This window comes from Semicossyphus pulcher, unplaced genomic scaffold (genome assembly GCF_022749685.1).
Source record: "Semicossyphus pulcher isolate SPU_LCO1_2020_fin unplaced genomic scaffold, fSemPul1.0.p SCAF_10, whole genome shotgun sequence".
Taxonomy (NCBI): domain Eukaryota; kingdom Metazoa; phylum Chordata; class Actinopteri; order Labriformes; family Labridae; genus Semicossyphus; species Semicossyphus pulcher.
Genome location: NW_027211604.1, coordinates 11,342,039 through 11,355,014, shown reverse-complemented (window position 1 = coordinate 11,355,014; position 12,976 = coordinate 11,342,039). Strand labels below are relative to the sequence as shown.

At 43.0% G+C, this 12,976-nt stretch overlaps 2 protein-coding genes across 2 annotated transcripts; both read right to left on the bottom strand.

Moving 5' to 3' along the window:
• Positions 1-1,975: 1,975 nt before the first annotated feature.
• Positions 1,976-6,591, bottom strand: LOC138605268 (proline-rich protein 36-like). The gene has a single exon (XM_069677418.1). The coding sequence runs from the start codon at positions 6,404-6,406 to the stop codon at positions 2,936-2,938; it is 3,471 nt and encodes a 1,156-aa protein (XP_069533519.1). The 5' UTR covers positions 6,407-6,591; the 3' UTR covers positions 1,976-2,935.
• A 2,763-nt stretch (positions 6,592-9,354) lies between these two features.
• On the bottom strand, positions 9,355-12,902 carry LOC138604884 (organic solute transporter subunit alpha-like). The gene is made up of 8 exons (XM_069676920.1): positions 12,824-12,902; positions 11,682-11,833; positions 11,366-11,439; positions 10,485-10,643; positions 10,152-10,263; positions 9,932-10,078; positions 9,612-9,717; positions 9,355-9,515 (listed from the first exon to the last, which is right to left on the bottom strand). The coding sequence occupies exons 1-8, from the start codon at positions 12,897-12,899 to the stop codon at positions 9,355-9,357; spliced, it is 987 nt and encodes a 328-aa protein (XP_069533021.1). The 5' UTR covers positions 12,900-12,902.
• Between the last annotated feature and the right edge of the window lie 74 nt (positions 12,903-12,976).

Genomic DNA, 12,976 nt, shown 5'->3' with positions numbered 1-12,976 from the left:
CGTATTTGTGAAATGTTATGATTACTTTGTTTAACATCGTGTCTCCTGGTCTGGTCAAGTTAAACGTTGGGGCATAGACGGCCTCTTGCCTTCTGCTTTGCATGTTGGAGCAGATGAAAAGAAGCTTTATGAATCCCAGCAGGAAAAAATGATGTGTTTTTATGGCTATTGAGCATTAGTTTTATACTGTTACGTAATGTATCACCATGGGAATCGATGGCCTTATTATTAAAGGCTGCAAAAAGCTGCTGCAGGGCAGTGAAAGGAGATGTTTTAAACAGATATCTACAATGCTTTTATTTGTCTTAAAATTACCTTGATAAAAATTCCACTATTACTGTTGCATTTCATGCTTTTTCATCAGCTCCCAGTGTATCAGAAAATTATCTCATAGAACATTAATTATTCTCTTTTTTCTCCTTAAATTCAACTTACCTATTACAGTGCACAAAACAAGTTAATAATGTATAATAATTAAATAATTTATTTACAATTACGGAGCAGCAAGATAATTATATGAGAATAATTCTTAAACCTTAATTTAAAAAAATGTATTAGGTAATCACCGGTCTTACTTGCATGTATATTGTGATTGTGCTCATTAAGGCACTCATGTCTGAAACCCCGCCCCCTTCACATCCGCAGCCTCTCATTGGTTGACCTAGTGGGGTTGGCATGGAAACACAGACTGAAGCATGCTAAATTAGGTTGTAAAGAGGCACGACGTCCCTCCAGAGGCATAGGCAGACACAAACACCTACAGACCATAGAAAGCTAGAGTGCCCTCAGTGCATTATGGGGGCTGTAATTCGTGTAACATATTTGGGGCAAGAGGGCCGGCCTTAAAGACACAGAAACAACCAATAAACAGAGGCTTTTGTCGCTGTCACTTATCAGCATGAAAGACACATTTCTGGGGAAATCATGTGAACGGATGCCGACAAAAGGCAGCTTTCACTCAGTGCCTCTTAAACCTACAGGACTGCAAGCAGCTTCCTGTAATAGAGAGCATTAAGTTTGTCACTAATAAACCTGATGTGAGCTCGAATAAAGTTCCCAAATGACAGGTGTTCTCACGGAGCAAACGTTGTTTCTGAGCCTCAGGGGGAAACTGTTCTGTTTTGACGGCGATGGTTTTACCCTCTGATGTTTGTATCAGCACCTGATGTGGAAAAATCCTCGTGTTTCTCTTAATAATGGTCTTCTCTTTTCCACTCGCAGCCTCTGGCTTCATGAAGTAAACAAAGGTCTTTTTGTGTCACCTCTGCAGTGCCTCTCTTTTTTTTTTTAAATAACCTCATGTCCTTTTCTCTTTATTCCCAACACCAGACTCCTTTTAACATTATCCCATGACTCAGATCAGCTTCCCATGCTTAACCTTCGGTTGTACTCTCACCACGAGAAGCTATTCTGGTTGCTTTCATAATTTTTTCCGACATTTTCTGCCTTTACGCAACATTGTTAGCTTTTAAAGTTAGCTCTTCTGATCCCGTAGACTGTCTGCATTTTGTTCTTAAGTATTTTAATCTGCTGCTACACGTCCAAATCAAATGATGCGTGATTATTCAGCCGATGCATTGGGTGCATTTCACACTAAGAATAGCAATGACACACATTCCCAACTCTTTCCCTGATAATGAGGCATGCATGTTAAGCGTTTTCCCTTGTAGCTGATTGGCCGGGCTCGGCTGACATTCATGTGCTCACTATTCAGGTCACTGAGCTTGGAGTGCGGATGATGCTGGAATCAGGCTCCTGTGAGGACACTAGACTGTAGTAAGATGGTGAGACGCTGTGGCGATGTGTCGGTGGAAATGTAAAATGTTTGTCCTTTTTCTCTTCACTCTCATCCTTAGTTTTAAGCTGAATGACAAAGTTATGTAATCCCCTTCCGCATAAGATTAACTCAAGAGATGATGTAGTCCTACTTAAAGCAGAGCCAGTAAATCCTTCTCATATCTCACCCGTCTGCCTCAATATGGGAAAGGATGTAATTCACAACTTAAACAGATGCCGTCTCGCTAAGTACGCATATTGTTTTATTGATTAAATAGGAAACAGAACAACATAGATGAGACTATACACAGAGATATTGTTCTCATCTGAGTATAAGTAGGATAAGGATGTGCCAGTGTTCGAGCTGGAGATCTCAAACGTCCACAGTGCCATTCATAATGGCGGCTGTCCGCTGAAGGAGTTGTTTCCATCCCTCCTTCAATAGTTCACAGTGAGATCTGATCATGTTACATATGAGCAGGCAGACAAACAGGCGCTGTACAGTTCAACATCTTGTGCAAAATAATGGCACGTTTTTCTGCTACATACATCCAGAGATAGATGTGGAATGTGAATTTGGTTGTTTTGCATTAATTTCGAGAGCTCCTGCGGTTCTTCTTCTGACATAAATATAATGTAAAGGGACTGCTTATTATCAAAGAGACTTCCTGGAAAGTAAGACAAAAAAGATTTGACGGTTCCTACAAAAAGTGGGAGTAACAAAAGTTAAAAGTGCCGTAGAAAAGACTGGACACATTTTCTGTCTGTAGGAAAAGCACCCTTAAAAAGGCACTCCTCCATGTGGTGTGTGTGACTGTGTTCCCAGAAGACCTTTAATCTTGCTTATCCTTAGTAACCGCTGCTGCTGTGTGTTCAGGTGTGACCCCGAACCTTTCCTGAGTGCGTGTCCAGTTTGCTCAGCACCACAGAGCCGGGCATGTTGCCTCAGCTCCCCGTGGAGATGTTTTGTGCTTGAGTGCTGTCAGGATCCTTGACTCTGTTACTGTTGCTTATTGTGTAGTGAAGCCAGGAGATGACAGAGAGACGAGCCAAGAAGGAGTGTAGAAATATGGATTCAAAAAGTGTGGCTGTGTAGTCGTATTCGGAAAGAAGCTGCAGTCAAGCCATAATCTGTATCCTTGATGATTCAGTCCGTGCTTTATTTTCTCACCTGGGTGCTGCCCCCCGGAGCTGCAGGTTTATTTCCCACCCTGCGGACAGGCACCTTGGACACGGGTATCTTGGTGCGTGGTGTTTCTTTAGCTTGAGGGATTTGAGAGGCGCCGTGCTTCACAGGGATCTTTGAGTCACGCGGTAGACTGGTGAGCACTTTCTGCTGCTGACTCTCCTCCTGGCTGTGTTTCGAGGTGGGCACATTAACCTCAACATCAATGATTTTATCTCTTCTTCCAGCATCATGTGAGTTGAAATTGGGCCTCTCTTCCTCCAGCACAGGAGTAGGTGGGTCCCTGCTTGCTTCATCATCACCGTGTTGACTGTCCCGGACAGGTAGCTTGCCCACTCTGCCACCTCCAACTACAGGTATTTTGCTGAGTCCTGATGCCTTCACCTGTGGGATCTTCTTATCCCTGGGGGTCCCCTGGAGGCTCGCTCGTGACTCATTTTGGGCGTCTGTGCTACTTGGACTAGTCAGTTTCCCATCCACTGATGCCTGCTCACTTCCTCTGATCTTAGCAGAGGCTGGGCCCTCGCTCTGCCAAGGTGAAGGGGGGGAAGAAAAAGAAGAGACAGGGCATGGGGCAGGGGTGGGCGCAGAAGGAGTTTTAGTGTGAGAAACTGGAATCTGAGCTGGAGCAGGAGCGTCTTTAGAAACAGAAATTTGGCTACGAACAGGGGCAGGGGGATCAGTAGATACAGAAACTGGGATTTGACCAGGAGCAGGAGAGTCTTTAGATACAGAAATTGGGATACGAGCAGGGGCAGGAGATTCTCTGGGTACAGAAACTGGGATATGACCGGGAGCAGGAGAGTCTTTGGATACAGAAATTGGGATACGAGCAGGAGCAGGAGATTCTCTAGGTACAGAAACTGGGATTTGACCAGGAGGAGGAGTAGGAGAGTCTTTAGAAATGGAAATTGGGATACGAGCAGGAGCAGGAGGTTCTCTAGGTACAGAAACTGGGATTTGACCAGGAGGAGGAGTAGGAGAGTCTTTAGAAATGGAAATTGGGATACGAGCAGGAGCAGGAGGTTCTCTAGGTACAGAAACTGGGATTTGACCTAGAACAGGAGGAGGAGTAGGAGAGTCTTTAGGAATGGAAATTGGGATACGAGCAGGGGCCGGAGGTTCTCTAGGTACAGAAACTGGGATCTGAGTATGAGCAGGAGCTTCTGTAGATACAGATACTGGGATCTGAGTTTGGGCAGGAGGGGCTTTGGAATGAGAAACTTGAGCAGGAGCAGGCAGGTCTTTAGACATAGAGATTGGCATCTGAGCAGGAGTAGGGGGATCTTTAGACACAGAGATTGGCATCTGAGCAGGAGTAGGGGGATCTTTAGACACAGAGATTGGGATTGGAGCGGGGGAAGGGGCTTTTGATTGGGTAACTTGCATTGCAGCAGGAGCAGGCAGATCTTTAGATACAGACGTTTGGATTGGAGCAGGAGGGCCTTTAGATTGAGAGACTGGGATATGGACTGGAGCAGGAGGTGTTTGGGATGGTAGCGAAAAACCAGCATTCGTGACAGGGGTTGGAGTCGGTTTGGGAGCAGGAGGCGTCTTATCTAAAAAGACAGGTGTGGGAGGAGGTTTATAGGCAGGAGGCATCTTATCAAGAGTACTTAAAAAGGGAGTTGGGATAGATGCAGGGATGGGTTGGGTTTTAGTCATGGAAGTAAGGGTAGAGGAAAGATCTGGAACATTTACAAGGGAAGGTGCTGTCCTGTTCAAGTCCAACGGGCTAGACGTGAGTGGAGGTTTGGAAAGGGCAGCAGGTACGGAGCTTGGGGTTGCAGTTGATGTGGGAGCTGTTGTCATCCTGGAGGAAATAACAGGTGCAGGAGGGGAGGGTTTGGGAAGTGATTCTGGCGCTGGGGCTTTAGGTTCTCCAAATGAACTCAGGGAAGGTTTGAAGGAAGTGAAAGTCTGCAGGTTCACACTGCTCGCTGAATCCAATTTAGCAGGTGCATGTTGGGTAAAAGAAACAAGGGTTGGGGGGCTATGGGTAACTGGAGGTTTAGCTGTTGTAGGAGTAGCTACAGGGCAAGGTTTACTTACTGAAGAAGAAGTTTGAGGTGGAGCTGCAATCTCTGAAGCCAACTTGCTAACCGTAGAGGTAAGAGTGGGACTAACTGAGGGAGGCTTTACTACAGGAGGCGGGATGTATGGAGGAGCTGTGGTCGTGGTAGAGAAGGTGCTCAGGGTGGATTTAGGTGTCGTTGAAGGGGAAGACTTTTTCGGAGCCGAAAAGCTTATTAATGTAACAGGGATAGTACTGGTCGACGGATGAGAGAGTGGGGTAGAGTCCGAGCTCAGTTTGACTGATTGAGTCGTCAAAGTGGAAGATTTGGTCAACGTGGTGATGATGGTGCTCGGCTTGGCAATGGGATAAGAGGTTGTGGTTGTCTTTGACAGAGGTGTAAAGGACGTGGTCGAGGATGTTGTGGGGACGGCTACAGGAGAGGGTTTTAAGTTGACAGCAAGGCCGACAGAGGTAGAAGTCAGCGGAGAGGAGATGGTGGGTTTGGAGAAGAGAGATGTGGATGATGGCGTGACTTCAGTCACCACAGCACTGATGGTACTGCTGGCTTTCCCCCACTCTGCCTCCACATCAGCCATGATATCACCCCCTGAGATTGAGTCAAAGGTCAGGAGAGAGGAGATGTCTGCCAGCAAGGAGCTCAGGCTGTTGTCACCGGGTACCATGGGTGGTTTAGAGGCGGGTAAAGGCGACACATGCTCATTAGATTTACTCACATTGCCTGATGTCTCTGACGGGCTCGTGTCTGCACTGTCCAGTGATGTTACACTCTTCAGGGGATCGTAGCTCTCAGTCTCTGGGCTGTCCAGAGAGCGAGGATGGGATTTGGGGGTGAGCGTGAGGTCCTCTTTGATGATTTCCACACTGTTGGCGCGGGACGACATGAGGAGTGGGCTCGGAGGGGCTTCCTCCCTGTCCTCTTTTTCCTTTGATCTGAACTTAACATTGCCAAAGAGACCCTTCAGCCCTCGGCGCTGTCGACCCGTCGGCTGGGACACGGTGTGGGCTCGGCGGTCCCCCACTCCTCTGCGACCCCCCCTCAGCAAGGACAGGAAGCTGAGGGACTTGGCAGAGCTGGCGGAAGAAATGGAGGTGCGAGCAGGGGCGGCAGCCAGAACGCCATCTTCACCAAGCGGCTCCTCGTCTGTCTGCTCCCTCTCTCCTTGACTCACCTCCTGCCCCTTTTCCTTGTCTGAATCCTGCTCCGAGTCTGGTGCAGTGGTCTCTGATAATCCATCCAGGGATTTTCCTGTTTTAACAGGTGACTTGCTGTTTCCATCTGCTTTGCTCCGGATAGAAAAGATGTTACCTGGCTTGCGTTTGCCAAACAGTTTGAATCCTTTTCTGATTTTTCCACTCGACTGGGATTCACAAGGCGGGGGGTCCGTGTTCTCCGTTTGTACATCCATCTTCTCTGTCTTTCCCCCTTTCACTGTATCCTCCTATCACTTGCAGATAATATTCCCCAGTAGCGTGAGCATTGATATCCAGACTATATATTTATCTCCGTCTGAAGCCTCTGTTTCTCTTAGTGCGTTTCTTTATCGTCTGTCCGTATCCCTCCCTCCTTCTATCTCTCCCATCCAGCCCTTTCTCCTCTATCTCTCCCCCTCAAAGCCCCTCCCCTTTGCCTCGTTTTTGTCTGGCTGCTCTCCACGGTTGCCATAGCAACAGAGGAGCTAAGCAGCTTTCGTCAGCAATGCAGAGCCAGAGGCGTTCATCCACCCGCCCTGAACACAGCTTTCTCCTCCTCTCTGTCTGATGACTGTGTTTACATAAACAGCGACGACAAATACTCCTTTAATAGAGCCAAATTCTGGAGTCTGAACGATCAGGCTTTACATAAACATCTCATTCAGATTAATGCAGTGTACCTTTAAATGCAGCTTAATAGTCTTTTAATGGAACTGATCTGCTTCTGTTCTAAAAACGATGCTGTTCATATACAGCGTGCTGCAACAAGCTACAGTAGTTCAGTGCAAGCCATGAAAAAAAAACATGAATTATTATAAAATCTTCTAAAAAGTTATCGCAGTGAAATGAAACCAAGTTTGGGAGATAATTTGCATAGCATTTGAATATTGACCTACATGCTCGTTTATTTCCTCTTTTAATCTGTCCACTATGCTGACTTCAAAAAGCACAAGATCAACACATTTTAGAGCGCATACTAAGACAGCAAAAGTATTGAATCCTGTGAGTTGTAAATGTTGATCATAACACCGTGAAATCAAATTAAAGTGATCGAGGTTTTGACCTTTCGAACATCTAACCAGAGTTAACAGTCCTGAAGACATAGGCGCCTTTGAGAGTGATGACATAACTGGGAATGAATGAATGGATCGTTTAAAAGCAAAGAAGACAGGGTGAAAGGAAGGAGTATGACGATGATGTGACGCTTTTATTGACTGATTTTATTGATATTGTGTCTCAGTTTGAACTGAAGATTTTTCTAGCATTTTCTCAAAAGTGTGATTTATGTAACTTCAGATGCAGTCCTCTTACAGTTTGGCTCGCCTGGCACCAGCATTTATAAATGACCTTAACCAGTTTTAAAGGGATTATTTTTAAATGAAGGAGCTTTAATAGCAGTTACACCAAAAGTGTATCTTTTTAACGCAACCCTTGTTCAGGTTGTTGTAACTCAAAATATAAGCATTAAAACTTACCAGTATTTCCTGTATTAGTATTATGGATGAATGGATTTAAATGAGAGTTTATTTATTTTTTATAATTAAATGATTTAGTCTTTCTCACCAGGTTGATGAGTTGTTTTTGCGTGGAACAAGTGCGGCCTCTTGTGGCGGCTGAAGAAACAACGTGTGGTACATTTAGGCTCAAAATGCAAAATAAGTCTTAAAATAAAGCTGCCGTCTCATCTGCATGTGTTCCCTGCCCCGAATGTGTCTGAGTAAGTGGGTCAGCAATCTTTGAACGGATCTTGCTGCATTTCTCGGCTGTTTTAAGACACAGGAGGAGGTTTAAAGGGACAGTCACCAAGAAATGACAGTCAGTGTTTGCAGAGAGCACATGGGTGGATGTACATGTGATAGAAGTGCACAAAAATTGAATAATGTGTTCATGTTTTAGTGCTTTGGTTCTCAGTATATGTTAATAAATGCAACCTGGGGACTATCATGACAACAATGACATATGACATAATGAATACTGTGTCAGTATTTACTGCTTTCTTTACTAGAAAAGAAGGCCTCTCTCTCACACATGAACCTGCACAGACACACACATTATCACAAATAAATAGATTTTTTTCACAACTGTTCTCTTGGCAAAAGTAAAAACATTGTTCTACCTCACAAATATTCATAAATCTGCACAATCACAGCCAGTCTTTCTTGTCATTCTCTCCATTTTTGTTCCAATTTGACATGCATAGACGCAGTATGTTGTTACACTTCTCTGTACAGCCTGTTTTTAGTCTAAAGGCGTCGCTTCTCTCCTCCAGATCCCAGTAAGAAGCTGAAAAAAGCAGTGTCACTGTAATGTCTCTAATAAATTCTTCATCTTTTGAAACCAGTAAAGCGTAAAGGAATAGTGTGTCAACATTGGAAAATACAAATATTCACTTTCTTGTAGAGACTAACTTGGAAGATTGACACCACTCTCTCTCTCTCATGTCTATAACCGAAGGTCCTGGACAGTGTGTTGTTTTGTAAGGATAAAACCAAAGAGCTATAACGTATTGATTTGTGAGCTCTTGTAGTACTTTAGACAGAGACGGACTAGCTGTATCCTTCTGTCTCCTGTGTTTATGCCACATTAAGCGAAGGTATGGTAGCCACATATTTGGTATCAATTTCTTTATCTACCTCTTTACAAGAAATGGAATAAGCATACGTTGCAAAATGGCACACTATTTCCTTAAAGGGTCACAAAAATAACATAAAAAATCTTTTCTCATATGCATCCACTCTCTTTAAGTTTTGAGTATCAATGCCTGAATTTTCTGCCTCCACTCCAATAAGATAAAAGTCAATTACATTTAGTTTTTACTCCTCAAAACATTGGAAAATGTGTAAAAAATGAAACAGTAAACATTTCTTTCCAGAGATAGTGTCCTATTTGCTATGTTTAACATACACACCCGACTCTGGACAATATTTAGTGGGACTATTTTTTGGGCAAATATGGTAGGATACTGATATCAACACATTTTAGTGAGTGCTTGGTAAAAGTACAAAAAACAAGGGGGGTCGTGGGGTCACCAAAAGTAGGCATGTTCTGTCCTCTTACATTTGAGTGAATGAAGAAAACAGTTTACTATAACCATGAATATTTCAAGTTAGATGATCTGATACATCTTTAAAGAGCAGCGTGGACTCTGTCACTGTCTCTGTCTTTACACATCATGCTCCACCAGATCGGCCTGCAGGGCAGCTTGAGCGTTGAAGTCGTTGTCCTGCGCCTCAGGGGGAAGTTTGTCATACGTGCGACGGTACATAGAGCGGTTGACCAGGGTGATGATGAACATCTCCATGATCATCATCTGCTGACTCAGCACTGCAAGTACAGAGAGAAAAAGAAGGTTTTCAGATGGATCACGTCAGCTCACATGTCAGCGGCGGATGCAGAAAGACGTTCAGAAATGTTTCTTACGGGATCCTCGACTCTGAGAGGAGAAGGGAGGGGCACAGGCGATGGTTCCATCCAAGGCCAGGATGTTAATGATTGATGTCTGCAGCTGACTCAATACAAGTACAAGCTGAGGAGGAAACCAATACATGATCAACTATGTGCTGTACATATACATTGTGACACGAACAGATTCAGCTACAACTGATTGCTGTTAAAACTTTATGTCACACTTATTTTATATCTCTGAATGGAGACTACATTTCCCATAAACCCCTTAGTCTTAGTTTTTGCACCTGACTGAGCTCTGCAGCATGCATGTGGTGTTGGTGGTGTGGACTCACTTGGTACATGGCATACTTGGGTACGATATTGAGGCTGCGTAGCAAGTGGTTAAAGTTCATGAAGATGATGGCGACAGGCCAGAGGGAGGTGATGGTGAGGACACCGATGAATGGGTTGATCCAAATGGCTGTACCAGTGATCTCTAGCTGAAAGAGAAGCAGAGAAGTATTTCAATATTATGCATATATGAGATATGAGATAAATATTGTAAATACTTACATCAGAGAGATCGAAGTTGCCATTTGTCCACAACACTACAGAGACGACAGATAGCACTGTCTTTAGGATGGCATACTGAAGAGCTCCCACCTTCAGCCAGAATAACAATCGTCTGAATGATCCAATACAGACGGAGATCCCGTTAGAAATGCAAATAATCATAAGACCATTTCCAGTCATTTAAAGAAAGAGTATATACTTAATATAACTACATAAAGACAGGATAATTGTCTCAAAGAATCACAGCATATGAGCAGTAAAGTTCACAGACACGAGTTTTGGTAATGAAGACATTAATACCCAGAATGCACTTCTATAAACAGGTGTAAATACCGTGTCATGGGCACGCGGGGTAAACAGGCGCAGCAGCAGCAGCACGGTCCTGTGTTAACCCTCACGGTTTGACCAGAAAACCGCTCCAGAAACTGATTGGTTCCCCCCAACTCCTCGATTATCAGAACCAGGATTTTATACACCACCACTGCAAAATAACTACACGGAGAGGGAGAGGTTATTTAGGCCGAACGTCATAATTCACAGATAGATATATCTGAGCTTTTTTCAGCGAGAGAAACAAACATTATTTATTTATTACGTGCTTACACACCTACTCCCGACACGTGAGGGGCAATCTGAACTAACTGCTCTTGTAAATGGAGCTTGACTGAGCTACATGCTGAGCTGTACTGTGCAGAAACCTCATAAATCAGAAAGCACATAAAATGTATTACTGCATGAGGCAAAAACCTATAAAACAACCCTATAAAGAGCCTTGTGTCCTGCTTTGTGTGACTCATCAGGTGGTTAAAGCGTGCAGCGATTTTCAAGGCCTTCTACGTTTTTATGGATTGGATAACATTTTTGATGATCCGTCAGAACTACGTTTTATAGTATTTTTTTTTTTTAACAATTTGCATTCAGTTAATGCTTCTTTCAACAGCAGCCTGGTCATTTTAAAAACTAACTATGTTCAACTATATTTAGAGAGATATAACAAAGAAAGATGTGGTTTCTTATTATGACCTTGAAACAGAGATAACAGAAGTGGAAAGCTCAGTGTAAAGAAGGTCACAGCTACTGCTCACCGCTTTCAGATAACAAACAGGAATCAGACCAACACTGCTTTGTATGTATATAAACGTAAAAAAATGTTAAGTTATGTTCTCTATTATATGAGAAATTTTGTTAATTTAGTTTTAGTTGATGAAACATACCAGTTAGACGTCATGTCTGTGATCATGACTGCCCTCGGGATCCACATCCCAAAACAAGCCATGGTGGCAATGACCTGTAAGACAGAAATACAATAACGCACAAATAATCATTCACTTATATTATCACCAGTACTTTAAGATTGTTGTTAATATAGCATCGCATGAATTCTCTATGTGGGCCTAATTGTGTCAGAGTCCTTCAAACTTTATCCACACCGCTTTGTACAAAAGCGTCTGCTCAATGAAATTGTAACAGTTAAGTTTTTTCACAGATTATAGCAGCACATAATAACATAAAACAGGCTTGAATGCTTACTGGTGCTGCCCCATTCACCCACATGATGGTGGTCTTCTTGGGGTAAGGCAGGTTATTATAAATAAAGACGCACTGCTCCAGGTACAGCACCAGAGACATGCAGGACATGAAGGTGAGCATGGAGTACAGGCAGAATTCAAACGCATCCATCTCTGATTGAAAACAACAGACAGGGAGAGAGAGGAGTTGATATTAATTAATAGTACACATATAAATTATTAGACACTTATTAGCACATCATACATTTACTTTTGTTTAAAAATAGATATGAAAAGGGGTAAAAAAAATCTTTTGTCTTTGTGAAAGTTTTTCGTTTAAAATAAATCAAAAAAAGGGGATGCCACAGGGCTCAATGCTTGGCCCATTACTGTTTAACTTTTATCCATTAATAGCATAAATCTTCGTAATCCAGACCTGAATGCTAACTTTTTTGTTAATGATATAATTTGTTATGCCTCAGTCTCAACCCCAAACCCAGGGCCTGATGTGTTTTCAGTGCAGACGTAGATGCTTTCCTATAATCACTGCTCATTCATGGACTAGTTTTAAATGTGGAACTAAATCGATTGCTGCTGTCAACAAGTTCAAGTGTCCCCACATTACTGTTGCTGAGTCCTAATCATATTACTGTGTATAATAGTGCATTACGTTATATCAGACCTTTCTATATCACACAGTTGGATGGACTTATTTACATTCAAGAAAACAGGCCGTCTAATATTGTTGATTTATAAGGCTCAAATGTTGAAGCTTCAAAACTACCTCACATTTCTTTGATATAATTCTACTAGCTACTTAACCTCAGATATTACTCCACTAATACTGGCAGCACTGGGTTCAGGCACTAAGCACCTTTTGGATAATATGACCTGCCTCAAACTGAAGTCTTACATCTGTTTTTAGATTTTATTATCTGATGATTTATCCTGATTGTGTTTTAATTTTTTAAAGTTGTGTGTTGTTGTTTGTGTATGTTTCTTGTTCTTAGGCCTCTCTTGGGAAAAAGATCTTAACATCAATGAGCCTTTACAAAAATATAAGACATTCAAGACTCTCAGCAAAGACTCGCACTATGTGCGTCAGTCATTAGCTTAGAAGGAAACATTATCAGCAAGCAGGATGTGGTAATGAGGGTCACTTACGCTTTATCACATCGATGGCCAGCGGGGGCTCTTGTAAACAAGCTGGATGGATGGTGCTGTTCAGGGCTTCCTCCATGGCGTCCAGATATTCCTCTTCAGAATAATAGACTAAAGGTTAAAAAGAAATAGTCCAACTTGAACTTTCTCTTGCTG